Here is a 17,858-nt window from a genome sequence, read left to right as displayed (position 1 = left end):
GCGACCCTCTGAAAGCTCTGATCAAGAGTTGGAGGAACCATTGTTCACAATAGGTCACTTTTCTCCTAAGAAGAGTGTTGAGGACTTAAGGCTAATTCGCAGGTCACAGAGAGCAACAAAAGGCAGACCTCCAAAGAGATTTGCTGATGAGTTTGCTAAGATAGCAGTAACAGCTGTTAAAAGCTCCAAGAAGGTATTTGACCCTTCAAGTTTCCAAGAGATCCAGGATTTGGATTCAAAGGAAGCTGAGCCATGGTTAAATGCCATGAAGGCTGAGCTTAATTCCTTGGAAAGGAACAAAACATGGGACCTTGTTCCAGTAGTTCCAGGAATGAAACTGCTTGGAAGCAAATGGGTCTTCAAAGCGAAGACTGATCAAAATGGCAAGATAGTCAGACACAAAGCCAGATTGGTAGCCAGAGGTTTTGCACAGGTACCAGGTGAAGACTATCACGAAACCTACTCACCCACCGTGAGGTATGAGAGCATTAGGCTTATGCTCAAGCTAGCTGCAGAGGAGAATCTACACATTAGTCACCATGATGTGAATACAGCTTTTCTGTACGGATCTCTAGATGAATCACTTTATATGCTTCTACCTGATGGCGTACAGGTAAAACAGGGATTTGTTTGTGCTCTGAAGAAGTCCCTTTATGGTCTCAAACAAAGTGCACGGTGTTGGCACACAAAACTCACTGAAGTATTGTTTTCTCTAGGTTTTCAGCAAGGGAAAGCTGATCCATGTGTATTTGTCAAAGAGGAGGGGCAAAAGAAACTGTATTGTTTGTTTTATGTTGATGATCTTTTATTCTTTTGGAAGGATGTCACAATGTACAATAACGCCCTAGCTCAACTGAAAGAGCACTTTGACATGAAAGATCTTGGTGAGGTAAACAACTACCTATCTCTGGAAATAGAGAGAGATCAAGATGGTAACATTCTAGTACACCAGTCACGGAAAATTGCTGATGTGTTAAGCAAGCTAAACCTGATGGATGCTAACCCTGTAGACACACCGATGATAACAAGTTATCAGGTAGATGACACTGAAGAAGCATTTTCTGACACTACACTGTACAGAAGTGTGCTAGGCAAGCTAAACTTCATTGCCAGATGTTCAAGACCTGACATTGCTGTTAGCTGTAATTTGCTAAGCAGACAAGTCAACAATCCTACTGTTAAGGATTGGAAAGCTCTGAAACGCATAGCACGGTATTTGAAAGGCACTATGCATTACAGACTGAGATTTAACAATCAGAAGTCTGGTGGTCTTGAGATATTTGCAGATGCAAGTTTTGGAAGTGACACTACAGACAGGAAGAGTACGTCTGGAGTTTGCTATATGTACAATCAGGGTCTATTTGATTGGTCATGCAAGAAGCAAACAACAGTTAGCTTAAGTACTTGTGAAACTGAACTGAATGCACTGTCTTATTCACTCAAAGATTGTGAATGGTTGTTACAATTGTGCAAAGACATGAAAATTCCTGTCAAATGTCCAATCCAGGCTTACCAGGACAACAAAGCATGTTTGGCTTTGCTGAATTCTGAAGGTTGTAAGCAAAGCACGAAGCACTTGCAATTGAAGTTGCAACATGCTAGGGAACGTATTCAGAAGGGACTCGTAATGGTATCCTATATGCCAGGTAATGAAATTCCTGCTGATGTACTGTCCAAGATTGTGTCAAGGGATCAACACTGTACCTATGTGCAGAAGTTGGGTTTGTACTGATATTGTACGAACACGCTGCCCAGTGATGTTCACAGAAAGGGGGAGGATGTTGTTTTCTGCTCTCTTTCACTGTGCAGCGAAAGTGCTTGTCACAAGACAATGTTTACATTCCACAGTCAGTTACTGTTGGGTTTTCCCACGGGAAAGGAGACTGGATGTGACGTACACTGGTTTCCTGTTTTTTTACTGTTCTTTGCAGTTCAGTGAGAGTTGTTCTCTCCGTGCTTTAGAGGAGAGAGGATGCTTTCTCTGCTCCGGCAGAGGCAATATGTTTTTCTGTAATCTACCAGCTTTGAAATGTAAATAAAGCAATATAGAGTATGTGGCACGTACTCCTCATCCTTCCGCTGTGAACGGGACGCTACAATATCAACAGTCTTCCCTGAACTAGAACTTGCAACAGCCCCAGCAGGCATGGCCAATGGATAGGGATGGTGGGAATTCAGCAACATACAGGGGACCAAAGGTTCATCACACCTACTATAGGGCCAGAAAGAGAGCCTGAAAATACATTGACGACAAGTATTTCCAACAGAACCTCTCCAATACGAAAGATAATGATGAATCCCAAGATTCTTCTGCTCCCTACCTGAAACTTTCCAGTTGGTTCTGTTGTTGACTTCTATGATTGTGATAAAATAAGGAGATGTCAGATTTACAGAGCGACCCTCATCCTCAATGGTGAAATAGAGAGGAAGCCTTGATACTGGGAATTTCATTCGCAGGGCCTGGCAATGAAACATATATAGAAATCACTGACATTAAAATAATGCCTGCATGGAAAGACATGGAATGACAGAAATGTAAATGCAGTGGTACCTCGGGTTAAGAACTTAATTCGTTTGGAGGTCTGTTCTTAACCTGAAACTGTTCTTAACCTGAGGTACCACTTAGCTAATGGGGCCTCCTGCTGCCGCTGTGCCGCCGCTGCACAATTTCTGTTCTCATCCTGAAGCAAATTTCTTAACCCAAGGTAATATTTCTGGGTTAGCGGAGTCTGTAACCTGAAGCGTATGTAACCTGAGGTACCACTTTATTTACATAAGCTGGTTTAGTTCTGCTAAATAGGAAGTCTGACTTACAAATTGGTAATGAGCTGAATGAAAGCCAATGGACTGAAAATCAGTCCCAGAAGGTCTGAGATTCTGTGGGTAGGTGGCACATCTGTTAAATCTGTTATGCATAAGGTTGCACTCCTTCTAAAGTAGCGTTTCACAAGCTGGTAAGGAGGCAGCCCAGCAGGGCCTAATGTTCCTTTTTGCCACGTTTGTTTTCTTGGAGCAGTCCTGGTTTGTTTCCAGAAAGAGAGGGCAATCGCTGAGGCTCCCGTTTTGACCAGTAGAGCCCACAATCCAGAACTCCCAGGTCAGCTAAATGCAGTGGTGGGATGGCAATGGGTAGGGCTGGCTACGTCCATGTGGGGTGGGCCACAGGAAGAACACAAGGTCAGAAGAGGGCCATGGTTGGGAAAAGGTTGGGAAACACTGCTCTAAAGGATCAAATTCTTAGACTGAGCACACTCCTAAATATAGCTTTGTCAATGGAGAACCAGATAAGCCTTTCTGGGAAGGAATGTCTTTCACATTAATTTAGGCTGGTGTGCCAGCTGCAGCTTCTTCTGGAAAGCGATAGCCTGGTCACAGTTATCTGGAAACAAGGATTGACTACTGTATTGGGCTGCATCTGGGGATACCTTTGGAGACTGCTCAGAAATTGCAGTTACTGCAGAATACAGCTGCTAAGTTAGTAACTGTGAGTGGCTTAAAAGCCTTCACTAGCTACCAGTTCATTTCTAAGCAGAATTCAAAGTTTGCCTTTAAAGCTCTATAAGGCTTGGGAACCCAGTACCTTGAAGAACCATAGGAGTCTTTAGAAATTCTCCTTGGCATGGCAGAAGGCAGCCAGAGAAAGGATTCATTGGTTATGACGCCCCATTTGCAGAATTTCCTCCCCAGAGATGTTTGCCTGCCACAACATTGTCATCTTCTCAGCACTAGCTAAGGGTATTTTTATCTTCTTAGGTTTCTTAATGTACTGTTATTTTTATATACTTTACATACTGGATGTAATGGTTCCAGGATACTATATAACTCCTCAGAATAACAAACAAAAAGCTGCACATGTAGGCATAGACCTTACCTTCTCCTTGCAATCAGAAAAGGCAACAGAAAAGGACAGCTTCATATTTTCTGTACATCCACAGTCAGAGCGATTTGACTTGCCAGCACATTGCTTGTACCGTCCAGAATTCTGTGAAAAAAGTAAAGGGACCCCTGACTGTTAGGTCCAGTTGCGAACGACTCTGGGGTTGTGGCGCTCATCTCGCTTTACTGGCCGAGTGAGCCAGGGTTTGTCTGCAGACAGCTTCCTGGTCATGAGGCCAGAATGACAAAGCCACTTCTGGCGAACCAGAGCAGCACACAGAAACACTGTTTACCTTCCCGCTGCTTGCACTTGATGTGCTTTCGAACTGCTAGGTGGGCAGGAGCTGGGACCGAACAATGGGAGCTCACCCTGTTGTGGGAATTTGAACTGCCAACCTTCTGACCGGCAAGCCCTGGGCTCTGTGGTTTAGACCACAGTGCCACCCGTGTCCCAAAGAAGGTATAATCAAGGCAATTCTCGACTGTGCTTACAAAGTAGACCAACATATGCAATGGAAATCATTTGACCTCTGAATCAGTCTATAGTTTTTCAACTATCAGTGGACTGGAGAGCCCTGTGTGTTCAAATTTGGTGGAAAAGGGTTGTCAGAAAGAAAGGGAGAGTCAGGGCAAAGAGAACTATGCAATAACTCTTGTTCCTTAGTGAACAGGAAGTGTGATATGCAGTTGGGTTGAAGAGAAGCATTCTCTTGAGCAAGAGACTAATGAGCTGAATGGAAATTGGGGCTCTTGGGTGACAGCAAATAATTTTGCAGATGAAGTTCTCTGTCTGCTTTTCAGCCTTTCCCTTTTTCTTCTCTACACTCTCCATATTCTTAAGCAGCTTTGATACAGTGGACTTTGAGAGTCTTTAATCAGATGTAAAATATCATTATCTTGAATATATGGAATAGTGCAAAAGGAGCTAGGCATACAATCCTCTACTGCCTCTTGTTGTTAGAACAGGAAAACATGGAGGATTGTAAAACGGGGTGAGACAGTAGAGTTCACCTAGGGCAAAAAAAAGGAAATGCTCATATTGGCTGCTCTGGGTGCTTCAAATTGTTTCCATAGCTCCTAAAGTATATTTACCTTGAGTGTGTGGAAAGTAGTTGGGCAATTTTATCAACATATGTTCTGATCCTATCTATCCTATTACTGCAAAGGTTTGGCAAGTGATATAAGGTGGCCATGAGGTGGCCATAAAGTTAAAACATAAGGTTTCGAGCCCAAGTTTTCAGGTTATTTTTCTTAGAAAAATAGCAAAAACGGGCTATTTATAGTGGGAAGCAGACAGATGTTGAGTCTATAGTATGTGCAAGCAGGATGCCTAAGTTTTGGGGAAAACTCTATAGAAATGCTTATCTGGAAGTTGAATTTCAATATTCTCCTCTTAATTAGAAATCTCTTTTCTTAATGCGTGTATATGTATGTAAAGAACATGCAACAGCACGGAGTGCAAAATGGATAGCAATTTTTTAAAATGTGCATTCTCAAAGCTCTTACAGGAGTAGCTATGAAGACTTACTTTTGAATTTGTAAAATAATCCCTCAGTTTAGGTTTGCTGGGGTCAGCATTATAGAAATTTTCTGTGAGTGGAACAGCAATTCCCAAAACAGATGGTGGCCTGTAGTTCACCTGTACAAAAAACAACACATTTTAATGGGGAAATTTATTGATTATTTGAAGAATTTTTGCAAACAACTTAAATCGTTAGTGGGACTGACATAAAAATGTGCAGTGAAAATTATTTAAATAAAATACAAAGGATAAATAGTAAATAGAAATGAATTGGATATGCAGTGATAAAAGATAAAACATAAGTAAGCACAGAAAGGGGGGTCAATGATTTTATATTTTCTAATTGGTTATATAAATTTATTTGTATGATAATCTTTGTAAATGAAAAAAGGGGGAAATTATATGATGAAAAATAAGACCGGTTTGTATCATCTCCCCAACCCTGTATTCATACACTTATTACCAGCAGCACAGATTTCTTTTTAAAAAAAAATAAAATTTTATTAAGGCTTTATTAATACAGATGAAAGAACAAATTTAAAAAGCAAACTAATCTAAAACAAAAAGATAAAGAGAGAGAGATGCAATCCTCTCTCAAAGGTAGATCTCAAGCCGTGTCTCACACATAAGGGGGTGGCTCCTCCCAGATCTCACCTGGGAGCTTCCCTTCTTCCAGCCTCCCACCCTGGGAGACCTTCCCTTCCCTGCCTCTCACACAGGGTCCTTCACCAGCCAGCCCTCACCTTCATGTGCATACACCCCCTCATTGACCCAGAGCAGAGGACATAAAAACAACAACACCAGGAGCAGGACCAGAGGAAGGCAGGAAAAAAACATGAAGATGAAAATAATAAAAGAGTGGGAAAAGAAAAGAAAGGGGGGGGAGGAAATAAAAGGGCTTCTGATTCAAATATCCTGAGAAGACCTATGCAGTCCAGATGTAATGAAGGGATGCAGAGGGCATAGCACTGCACAAATTGGAAACTCCCCAATGCATTCGCCATGAGCGGAGGTAACTCTGTTTCTTTTAAGATGTATCTGAATTTCAGACTTAAGAAACAGACGTGTTCTGGAAGAAAGAGAATGGTAACCTGTGAAATGAATCAGGCACCGAGTGCCAAGGTTTTGATATGAAGAGAACTCTCATTATCGTAACTGGAATGCTACGTGATTGAAGGGGAGCCTTTGCTCTCTTTTTTTACATTATTTTTGCTGTGCTATGGATCAGCAAGCCTTCACTGAAAAAGAATCAATTATTTATGGAATGAAATTACTAATAACTATATAGGGAATGCAAGAGGGATTCAAGAAGAACTTATAATTTTCTTTACGGAGTGCTTGAAAGAATAGACTGTGTGGAATACTGTGATGATTGGTAACATTGCCAACTAAAGAGAGCTCTAGTTCTGATTTATTACGGTTTTGGTGAGACGCCAACTTGTTAGAAAAAACAAGGAGATAAACACTGGAAGTTAATCAGAAGTCGCGGCCGGACCCTGGATTGCTTTCGGTTTCAGAGAGGCAAAATGGAGCTTACCTACACATGAGCGGAGGGGCAATGTTGAAGAAAATTGACTGATTATAACATGAAGGAAAGGAAGGTGGTAAACAGATACTTCACACAGCTACAAAATATAAATTCCCTCTGCAAGTTAATGGATTTGGATTTATTAAACATGATTGAAAGTCATCACATCAGTGGTTGCTAGAACAAAGGATTAAGATCGGAATTGTGGAACTTGGACTAATTAAGAGAATTGGCATAGGATCAAGGAATAACATCAACTCCTGATATCCAGAACACGGGATGTTTAATTCGGAACTGTTTAGTTGGCTCTTTTGATTGTATTGTGATTTGGCATAATTTGCCATCGAGTTAATGTGGCCTCCATAGGATTGTTATTAATGAAACATTTAAAAAATTGATTTTTTAAAAAAGACAGTTGGAAATGTTGACCCTGCCTTCTATCAGAAGAAAAGTTAGCTTTTACCTGTCTGCTTCACTGACACAGATGCCAGAGAATGTAGTGATGTCCTCAGCATTGCTCTCTGTTTCATGGGCCACACTTAAATCATTCTAGCTCAGGAGTTTTGTGCCTGGGTATGGCTTTGGAAAAATGCATCCTGAGGCTTCATAGAGCAATGGATACATCTGTGCCTCTCCCCTGATCAGAACATTTAAGAAACTAACATATAGGATTTAGGATCCTTACCGGTAGCTGCTTTAAAAGTCTGGCAATCGCTGAGCCATTTGGTTCAGCGCTGACATCCTCAACTAGCCAGTCCGAAGGAGAGGTTTTAGCAGATAGAACATAATGCATTGCTTTAAGATAGGAGCAGGAATTCTTCAGCGTTAAGACAAGAGTTATCACTTCACATCGGAGAGATCCCACTGCGATAATCACAGCTATGGTGGTTTTACCCTAGGGATGTTTATGAAAAAGCATAACATTACTTGGTCTCCAACATAGATGAATATAATTAACTTCTCATAATAGGATGGATCTACACACAGGGGGGAAACCCACTATAAATAAGTCAGAAATTAAATCGTTATAACAAAAGAAAACAAACACTATGGAAAATCGCAAAGAATTTTGTTTGTTTGTTTTTCTCCAGCACCATCTGGTGTTGCATGTTTATAATGCATTTGAAGCGCTGTTTTTTGACTAATGTAGCTGACTCCATAGAGCAGGGGTCAGCAAACTAAGGCCTGTGAGCCAGATAAGGCCAGAGGGGCTCTTTAATCCAGCCTGAGGACCCTGCCCGGTCAGTCCCTGTGCTAAACTGGCACAGCGCGGCGATTGACTTCCGCGATTGGCATGCAGGTGGCTTTGGATCGGCTTCAGGAAGCTCCCGCAGCCACTTCGAAGCTGCGGGTGCCTCTGGGCGGGCAGCGACACTGGGCAATTCAGAGCCGTGCCGGGTTTCCTCAGCACACAGGCGGAGAGGCTTCAGATTGGCCAGCAATGCTGCCATGGACAGAGAGGCCTGTGGGCATGTTGTGGGGCTTTGGCCGGAGCTTGGCATGCCTACTGGCCCAGACCTGGGAAAGCTCTTCCAGAAACGAGAGGTGACACCACCGTTACTGGCTCCCAACCGCTGCCAGAGGAGGTAGGAAAGCAGGGGGAGGGGAGGGGCTGGGGGAGAGAGAGAAGCCCCCCTCCACTGGTGTGTATGTGTATGTATGCATGTGTGTGTGGTCCAGCCCACCAGTCGATTTAAGGGACAGTGAGCCGGCCCACTGGTAGAAAAGTTTGCTGACCCCTGCCATAGAGCCTTATCCATGGAAGCATGGCTGTTGACATGCAAGCAAGCAAGCAAGGCATTTGCATTCATTTCCCTAGCACAGCATGTGTGCATTGTACATACTAGAAGAATTCCAGATTCTGTCTTCCATTGGAATAGTTTTAAGTATTCTCATATGACAAATGCCTCTCCCACAGGAACATTTTAAATATTATTAATCTAATACTCCAAAACAAGCCTATGACAAACAATATATCCATACCAAGACAAGGGTCACACATCAGGTAAAGTTAGCTGGGACTGGGCCCCATTCATAACAATAGAACTACAGTAACTTTTAAGCTTTCTCTGCCTTCCTTTGCCTCTGTGTGTGACGGGTCTTGGATGCTCCTGGGTGATTTTGAGAGAACTTGGATGGACCTGTGAGATCTCACAAGAGCACTTCAGGGCTTCTAGAGCCCAGGATGCTCATGAAGGGGTCCAGTTCCAATGATTTGAGTATACACATTTTTGCAAATATGTAGAATGTTTTGAACTGAACGCCTGTGTAAGATACAATTGCACTGTAGTCATGAATAACTTGCATCCCATTGCTTTCAGTAAGTCTAGCTGTGTCTGTGCTAAACTAGTGCCTGAAGATGAGAAGATAAACTGAAGCTGAATCACAAAAGGAGTGTAACACAATGAGTGGCTAGTTTTTGTGTCCAGGATCCAGCCTGTTGCCAATTAGTTTCCGGGCTCAATTCCAAGTTCTGTTTTGACCTATGAAGCCTTAAACGGCTCAGGACTATAATACCTCAAGGACCGCCTCGCCCTATATAAACCAACCAGGACCCTGCAGTTTTAACCTTAGGCCCTTCTGCATGTGCCTTCTCTACAAGAGGTCTGGAGGGTGCCATCACAAAAGCGGGCCTTTTCTGTGGTAGCTCCCCATTTGTGGAACGCTCCCCCTAGGGAGGCTTCCTTGGTGCCTTCATTGCATATCTTTAGTTGCCAGGTGAAAACGTTTCTCAGGTGTTCGGCTGATTAACATTTTATAGCTTTTAAAATGTGCTTGTGCTTGTGGGAGGGGGATTGCAGGCCTGTGGGTAGTGTGCCTTGGGAACTGGGAAGTAAGCAACAAAAACGACATGAGAAGAACTTGGAAATAAATTGGCCATGAGATTTTGGCATAGGCATTGGGTGTGTATCCCAAATCATCCTACCTGATTGCTGGATGATTATTCACAAGGGTCAGTCCTGGGTTAAGGGTCCCCTCAAGATGCTGGTAAACTAAGCTGACAGCCCCTGGCCACTGAACGGAAGTCCTTTGGCCCATCACCCCAACCTCACGTCATCTGGACCTTCGGATTTCAACCCAGACGCCTTTACCAGGGTACCCTGAGATTTTTACATGTCCAACAGGAGAGGCTCCCTCTCACCCCCAGGTTACACTAAGTATCCAACCCAATGCCTTTTCCCAGCACACAAGCTGGCCCCTCCCTGCCAGCTCACCGCCACACCTACTATCTGCAACCAATTCCCATCACATCTACAACCAAGTCTCATTACTCTACAATTTCTAGGGTTCTGTGAGGAAAGCCATAGCGTAAACTGGTCTAAAACCAACATAAGTTTGTTTTGTACAAAAACACGGGGAGAAGATTTTTGGAGTCTGAATGCACATTAAAGCTGTGTGTACTTTATCAAGGTACTCTGAAAAGAGCTGGCAGCATGTTACCTTTTCAAAAAATCTACTATGAACAGTGATATCGATTAAATTGCTATTGTTGTCGTCAAAATAATTTTTTGTGCTCACATCCAGTAGAGAAGGCCTTCCAATTGCAATGTACATTAGCCTATTATGAAACACATTATACGCTGTGGAAGGAAAAAACAATGAGAATGATGTTTATTTCCAATATTTCTTTCCTGTAGAACAACCTCTCACAAAAGGAAAAACTTAGCTCCACTCTGAGACTGCAGTTGGGTTGAAAAATACTTGAGGATTTTGGCTGATTCCAGTGTACCCTTACTTCATATACATCTGTGTACATATGCACATCAAAATGAGAAATCCATATGAAAGATCTGTAGGCAGGATGGGAGTCAATAGGATAAAAATATATGTAAAATACATTTTGTTGAATTTCAGTTAAATTATTAGAGTGAGGATTATAACTTATAAAGAGTTGTATAAAGATCTGTAGGCAGGATGGGAGTCAATAGGATATCCTGCTAGTTTCAAAATCTATATGACATATACATTTTGAAACAAACCTTTCTTCAAAACGAAGGGGAAGGTGTTCAAGTGGTTGGTAGGTGGCTACCTCCAAGCCCTGATTTTCTGGGCCCATTCCAGTTGGGTCTCATGCCTGGTTCTGGCACAGAAACTGCCTTGCATGCCATGTGGAGTGACCTTTACCAAGACAGATATGGAGGTGAGGTGTGACCTTCTCGGTTCTCTTGGAGTTCTCAGTGGCTTTTCAGTACCATTCATCATGGTACAGTTAAACCTTGGAACTTGAATGTTGCCGAACGTTTCAGTTCCTCAACGCCAAAAACCCAGAAGGAAGTGTTCCGGTTTTCGAATATTCCTCGGAACTCGAACATCTGTCCGGCTTCCACTTGAGTGCAAGAAGGTCTTGCAACCAATCGGAAGCTGTACTTTGGAATTTGAACGTTTCGGAAGTTGAATAGTATTCCGGAACAGATTGCGTTCGAGTTCCGAGGTTTTGTAGAAAGCATCTGACAAACATAATGAATAAACAGATCTGTTCTGAAGAGTTTATACAAATGGGATTACTTCATCGGCATTTAATTTAACTAAAGGTGCTTGGCAGAGCTCATCCTGTTGTCATTTTTGTTTGTTCTAGCAACAGTACTATTAGCAATCAAGATGAATTCCTTGCAAAAAATAACATATTTTCCAATATACCATCAATTAAGGATCAAATAAGCAAATTGAAGGCATTTGCTATTTCAATTGCTGAATTAATGTTGTTGTTGTTTAGTCGTTTAGTCGTGTCCGACTCTTCGTGACCCCATGGACCAGAGAAAGCCAGGCACCTCTGTCCTCCACTGCCTCCCGCAGTTTGGTCAAACTCATGCTGGTAACCTGCTGAATTAATACATATAACAAATTGGACTTCTCTTTGGGTATACAGAAGACAGGAGTGCCTGGCATGCTCTGGTCCATGGGGTCACAAAGAGTCGGACACGACTAAACGACTAAACAACAACAACAACAATTGGGTATACAAAGAATTATAAAATGTTATTGAGTGCAAATCTAGGACTTGCTATGTTTTGAAAGATGGAAATATTAAGATTTATTATTGCACACAGAATTCTGTGTGGTGCTTTTTTAAGATATTTGTGAATATATCTGCCTTTTAATTTATTTTTGAAGGATTTTTAATGGAATATAGTTTTGGATACAAATGACCAAATCCTTCTCTCTCTCTCACACACAGCAAAAAATATGGAAGTCAGATAAGCTTTGATAGTTTATTTGATAAATCTTGGTTATAATTATTTTTATTATTACATTTTTAAAAGCAATCATGCATATAAAAATATATGTAAAATACATTTTGCTGAATGTCAGCTAAATTATTAGAGGATTATAATTTATGATTATATATGATTTCAAACACTTTCAGACATTTTATCGAGAATACTGAAGAGCGGAGAGACAAGAAATATATGCAGTCTTACCTACATTAATTGGAGTCACTCTGAATTTAAATTCCAGCTTTGACCCAATATCCAAGTATTTAATGGCATGGCGTGGTAGGTCATCAAATTGTTGTATTGCATATCTACATATGTCAACAACAATTTTCCATTTTCTGGTATTTGCAGTGCCAAAGTCATACAAGAACCACCTCCCAGGTGGAATGTCTGTATTTAAAGGCACCCTATTAGGCATAGTAGCATCTCCTAAAGCATTTTGGTCATCCACAACTTGAATAATGAAGAAACTGCTACTGCCTGGAATCACCACTGTTTTCTCAAGATCGGTTGGTTTAAATATATTCAGACCTGGAAAACAAGAAAATAATGAATACATCATTCAATGAGCAGAAGCTGCATTTCCCTTCATTTTGCCACTTTGTCTCCATAAGAAAAGTATGCATTTACACATAGTTGGAGACTGATTGGCTGGCTGTTGATTTAGGAAGGGGATCTAGTAGAAATAAAAATGACTGGATGGCAAGGAACATATAAAAGAGGCTACATAGGAAATTAGGAAATGCTGGGCAGGGGCCACCACCATGCAACCAATCTTAGGCGAATAGTATTCCCTACAATTCTTTTCCTATATATTTCTCCACTTAAGTGTGATTAGCATAAGCCAAAGACCCTCCTTCCAAAAACTTTTCATTATCAGGTGATGCACAAACCTGGAGAAGTCAGCTGAAGCCTGTATGATATACTGGTCCCTGTAGGGGGCAAAACTCTTAAAGTATTTGCTGTACAAGGGCTAGCAGTTTTAGATTCAACAGGAAACCGATCTAGAACATCTACCAGTACAGATGATATAAAGCCCGGAGGAGCTCTCGTCCTAAAAACCTCTTTGATTATACACGATCCTCCTGGCCTAAATTAAAAAGAAGCATACATTTAATACCACTTTGATGATGTCAGATCACACATCTAATGAATTTTAACGAATTTTGACTAGTTCCTAACATCCCCTTGCTGGAAAATAGTGCTAAGAGAAAATTGTGGTTTCAAGCATGTCAGCTGGCACAGGGCTGCTGTTCAGCAGCTATTTCTGATCTTTTGAATCATTATGATTTTCTATTGAATTGTAGTAATTTTTTGATGAATTTGTCTTTAGCTTTATATTCTCCTGTGCTTTGAATTTACTACCATGATCACAATGTCTGTTAACTTGTACAGTGGTGCCTCGCAAGATTCTCTTCGTCTAGCGGTTTTTTCGTCTTGCAAAGCAAGCCCATTGACAGCTTAGCGGATTAGTGCTACAGCGGTCTAGCGGCTTTTAGCGATCAGCTGTTAAGCGGCTTATCAGCGGATCAGCTGTTAAGCGGCTTAGCAGCTTAGGAAAAGGGGGGGGGGAGCGAAAAAACCCCGCCGTAACTCACAAGATTTTTTCGTCTTGCGAAGCAACTCCATAGGGAAATTTGTTTTGCGAAGCGCCTCCAAAACGGAAAACCCTTTCGTCTAGCGGGTTTTCCGTCTTGTGAGGCGTTCGTCTTGCAGGGCACCACTGTAATGGTATTATTGCGGGGCACCACTGTAATGGTATTATTGTTACTGTGAGCCACTTTGAACTCAACATTTGTTGTGGGGAAAGCAGAATGCAAATATTAAATCAAATCAAAATCAAATGTATTTCTTATCACACGAAAATACCCCTTAATCTCCATGTTTGGTACACCTAGTAGGTGCAATACTTCATGGGCCATATTATCTGAATCTGTTCCTTCTGGCTCCAGCAATATCACATCCCTGGAAGACAGCAGACTCCAGCAGTCTTTGCTCCCAAATGTGGTGGTGGGTCCCCCCCCCCCCCAGATGAGGAAGCCATGGGAAAACCATGTCATCATCATACACACTGCAGGAACCGTTTCCAACTTCTGACAACACACACATCTCCTACTGATACATTTTTGAAGCCTACAAGTTTTGTTTGAAACTTGTATTACTTGTATTACATCACAAATGTTAGTACAAAGTGGTTCTAAGAGCAGGCAGAACAAGAAAGTGGCAACCCTCTGAACAATTTAACCAAATTAGAGAGATGCTATTTTCCTATATTCTGTAAAATAGCAGGGTACATTAAAAAGAAAAACCCAACAGAACAAGACATTGCTTGTTAACAAAACATATGCTGTTATTGATACTTACCCATAATCTAATCTTTTGCCTCTTTGCAGACTACTGAATCTCTCAGGTTTTGTTATCATCCGTGGCTCATGGTTTAAAAGTAACATTTGCTCTTCAGTGATATACTGTACAGCCAAAGGAAATTCAAAACCTAAGTCAATATCCTGAAACAAAGTGAGAAAATTAATTATATATATTTTTTCATGCGTTTATAGATACAAAACTTGCTAAACTAGCTTAGGAATAAATGGGAATTTTAAAAAAAATAAGAATAAGAGTTTGGATTTGATATCCCGCTTTATCACTACCCGAAGGAGTCTCAAATGGCTAACATTCTCCTTTCCCTTCCTCCCCCACAACAAACACTCTGTGAGGTGAGTGGGGCTGAGAGACTTCAGAGAAGTGTGACTGGCCCAAGGTTACCCAGCAGCTGCAGGTGGAGGAGCAGAGACGCGAACCCGGTTCCCCAGATTACAAGTCTACCGCTCTTAACCACTACACCACACTGGCTCCACACCACACTAAGGGATAATTTAATTTATAATAGCAATCAGAAAATAAATTGCTTAGAAACTGGTAATTAAGCAGCACAGACATAGCTGCAGTAATCACAAATAATACTGATAGTACTAAATTTCTCCCTAGTTTCTCTTAAATTGCTACTACTTTCTTCTTCGCTAATCCTACACATTAATGTAAAGCTGCAGAGAAAATGCACTCCAACAAATGGTAGAAGCAGCTAGTGCAGAGAGAAGAAGGTAGTGTTCGAATCCAGCATGCCACACTTTATTTGCCCCCGCGCCCCCCTAGAAAGCAGTGAGCAGCTATTTTTTTTCAGGAACAAAATAATTATCTTTCTTGCTTTAACCTATTATAATGGTGGCATTTCTGAAATCAACTTTTAATGTTTTCTTTTTTAAAAAAGAATTTAATCTATTATAAGGATATCTAGATAGTGGTGAAAAAATGCTGGATTAATGACTCCAGTGTCCATTCTAGCACTAGCTTCCTACTTTGACATGTTGGAAGAGTGAAGGTTTGTCCTTAACAAGAACAATTATTACAATCTCATAGACATTTTTCATTCACGCATCAAAAGCATACTTAACCTTCAAGAAAGTGTCAACATCCACACTTGTCTCTTTTACAAATGTGGCAACTGAATCATTCAGAGAAATATGATTTAATATTCCCAGGTGGTCAAAGTACATGTTGAAGATACCCTTTGCTGGCGGGAAAAGCTTGGCATATCTCAGTGTACCTACAGAAAAGGGGAAATATAATAGGTTTCTGTGAATATTTGGAGAGATCAACAGCTCTTCCAACCCATATTTAATCAATGCAATAAGGAAATAGGTCGTTTTGACCAGGAAAAAGTATATCTAAATTATGCAACTTCTGACAATAGTTCCTAACGGCCAAGATCTAACAAGGCCATATGTGGTCAAATACTTTGAAGCATGCAAGGAGGTGTTGTTCCTTTTTGGAAGAAGCTCCTTGTGCCTCATGGTCTGAATGGATTGATCTGCAGTGGAGGGTTTTGGAAGGTAGATGCAGGGTGCTGCAGCAACAAAAGAGGGGATTAAGAGCCCCCAAGATCCACTAGAAGATTGCAACAGCTCTTTGGATCCCAGCCAACCATACTACACTATGAGATATCAGCAAGCAGAATGCATAGGGCATTTATTCCCTGGAGAATAATGTGAAATTGGGGCATCAGGAGACAAGATGATAGCCTTTGCTCTTGGTCACCCAAGTTCCTGCAATCTCACTTAAGGTAGAAGTCATAGAAGATGCAGTGAATCTATGTCTCTAGTCTACATGGTTCTTGGTTTGGGCACCCTTAGGGCTCCCTGGTTCTGCCCAGCAGAGAGTGAATTCCTTAGGTGCATCAGGTGCTTCCACTTGTTTCTCCCTATCTAGCTATGAGAACACATAGGTTGGGGGACCTGGTTTCTTAGCCTAATCTCATATTTGAGTCTTCAAAGACTGCAGGAGACTCTACTTTTTAATGTTTTCCTACCTGCCTTAGTGTAGTAAAGGTTTGCCGAGTCAGTCACAAATATAATCGCTTGGGTGTAAACACATGAATCTACGTCTATAATCGTCTCAGAATTTAAGGTGAAAAATGGTATAAAAGTGCTGCCTCCATCATAAGAAACCCACACCTAAAAGGGAGGGGGGAGACAATAATGAATATTGTATAAGAGATCTTTGTTGGCATGCATCTGTCTTGAGAGACACCCCCTCTGGGAGTGAAGTCAAACCACTGTGTTAGCAGCACTGAAGTGACATAATAATAATAATAATAATAATAATAATAATAATATATTATTTGTACCCCACCCATCTGACTGGGTTTCCACAGCCACTCTGGGCAGCTTCCAACAAAGATTAAAAATACATTAAAATGTCACACATTAAAAACTTCCCTGAACAGGGCTGCCTTCAGATGTCTTCTAAATGTCAGGTAGTTGTTTATCTCTTTGACATCGGATGGGAGGGTCTTCCACAGGGCGGGCGCCACTACCAAAAAGGCCCTCTGCTTGGTTCCCTGTAGCTTGGCTTCTTGCAGTGAGGGAACTGCCAGAAGGCCCTCTGCGCTGCACCTCAGTGTCTAGGCAGAATGATGGGGGTGGAGACGCTCTTTCAGATATACTGGGTTTTTTTAATGGGTTTTTTAAATGTTTAATGTTTTATTGTGTTTTTACATACGTTGGAAGCTGCCCAGAGTGCTGGGGCAACCAAGTAAGATGTGTGGGGTATAAATAGTAGAATTATTGTTATGGAATGGGGCATTCCTATTTTCATCGGAGAAATGTTGGAGGATGTGTGACTTCTGTGTCTTGATTCTCAAGGGAAACACGGCTGCAGGGTGAGAGCCTGGAACCCCCAGAATCCTGCTACCGCTTGACAGAGGTTGGGGTTTGGCATGCCACCTTTGCAACACTATGTGCCAGTTGTTAATACACCTTCCTTCTTACACACCTGATTGCCATATGCATACAGAAAATGGCTGTTTGTGTGAAAATACAATCCTTTTGGTATAAATCGCGGATCTGGAAACCAGAAGGCTGGGAATTTTCTTTTTTTATTCATGCTGCCATCTGTCAACTTATGCACTGATATCAATGCCCGATTCTAGGAAGAAAAAGGAAACACAGTTAAACATATGCATTATCAAAGAAAGAAATGATACAGCAGAAACACAGTGTCCAAGCGGAGTGTTAGAACTGGGGAGGGATAGTTGCCTAACAAGAGCCAATTCATACCTGGTTAAGACCTTCTCATTGCCAGGAAGGCGTTAATTGAAGGGAAGGCCCTGGTTCATCCCTTAGGCACAGCTAATAAGCACTTTCTGAGAGGCTGGGAC

The 17,858-nt window shown here is 41.6% G+C and overlaps 1 protein-coding gene across 14 annotated transcripts in view; it reads right to left on the bottom strand.

Annotated features, from left to right (window-relative positions):
* LOC310841298 (cation channel sperm-associated auxiliary subunit beta-like) overlaps nt 1–17,858 on the bottom strand; it is a 105,436-nt gene that overhangs the window by 6,950 nt on the left and 80,628 nt on the right. For all 14 annotated transcript variants that reach the window (XM_083731935.1, XM_083731934.1, XM_083731928.1 and 11 more), the window contains 11 exons: nt 17,474–17,626; nt 16,509–16,653; nt 15,595–15,746; nt 14,507–14,649; nt 13,036–13,232; nt 12,347–12,673; nt 10,368–10,507; nt 7,612–7,821; nt 5,405–5,515; nt 3,872–3,982; nt 2,322–2,460 (listed from right to left, as the gene is read on the bottom strand). In XM_083731935.1, the coding sequence (XP_083588061.1) occupies nt 2,322–2,460; nt 3,872–3,982; nt 5,405–5,515; nt 7,612–7,821; nt 10,368–10,507; nt 12,347–12,673; nt 13,036–13,232; nt 14,507–14,649; nt 15,595–15,746; nt 16,509–16,653; nt 17,474–17,626 (1,828 nt within the window). The remainder of the gene's footprint in view (nt 1–2,321; nt 2,461–3,871; nt 3,983–5,404; nt 5,516–7,611; nt 7,822–10,367; nt 10,508–12,346; nt 12,674–13,035; nt 13,233–14,506; nt 14,650–15,594; nt 15,747–16,508; nt 16,654–17,473; nt 17,627–17,858) is intronic.

This window comes from Podarcis gaigeae, assembly GCF_964106915.1.
Source record: "Podarcis gaigeae genome assembly, chromosome: 1".
NCBI lineage: Eukaryota > Metazoa > Chordata > Lepidosauria > Squamata > Lacertidae > Podarcis > Podarcis gaigeae.
Note: the sequence above shows the minus strand (reverse complement) of the source record. Positions and strands in the feature narration are given on the sequence as shown.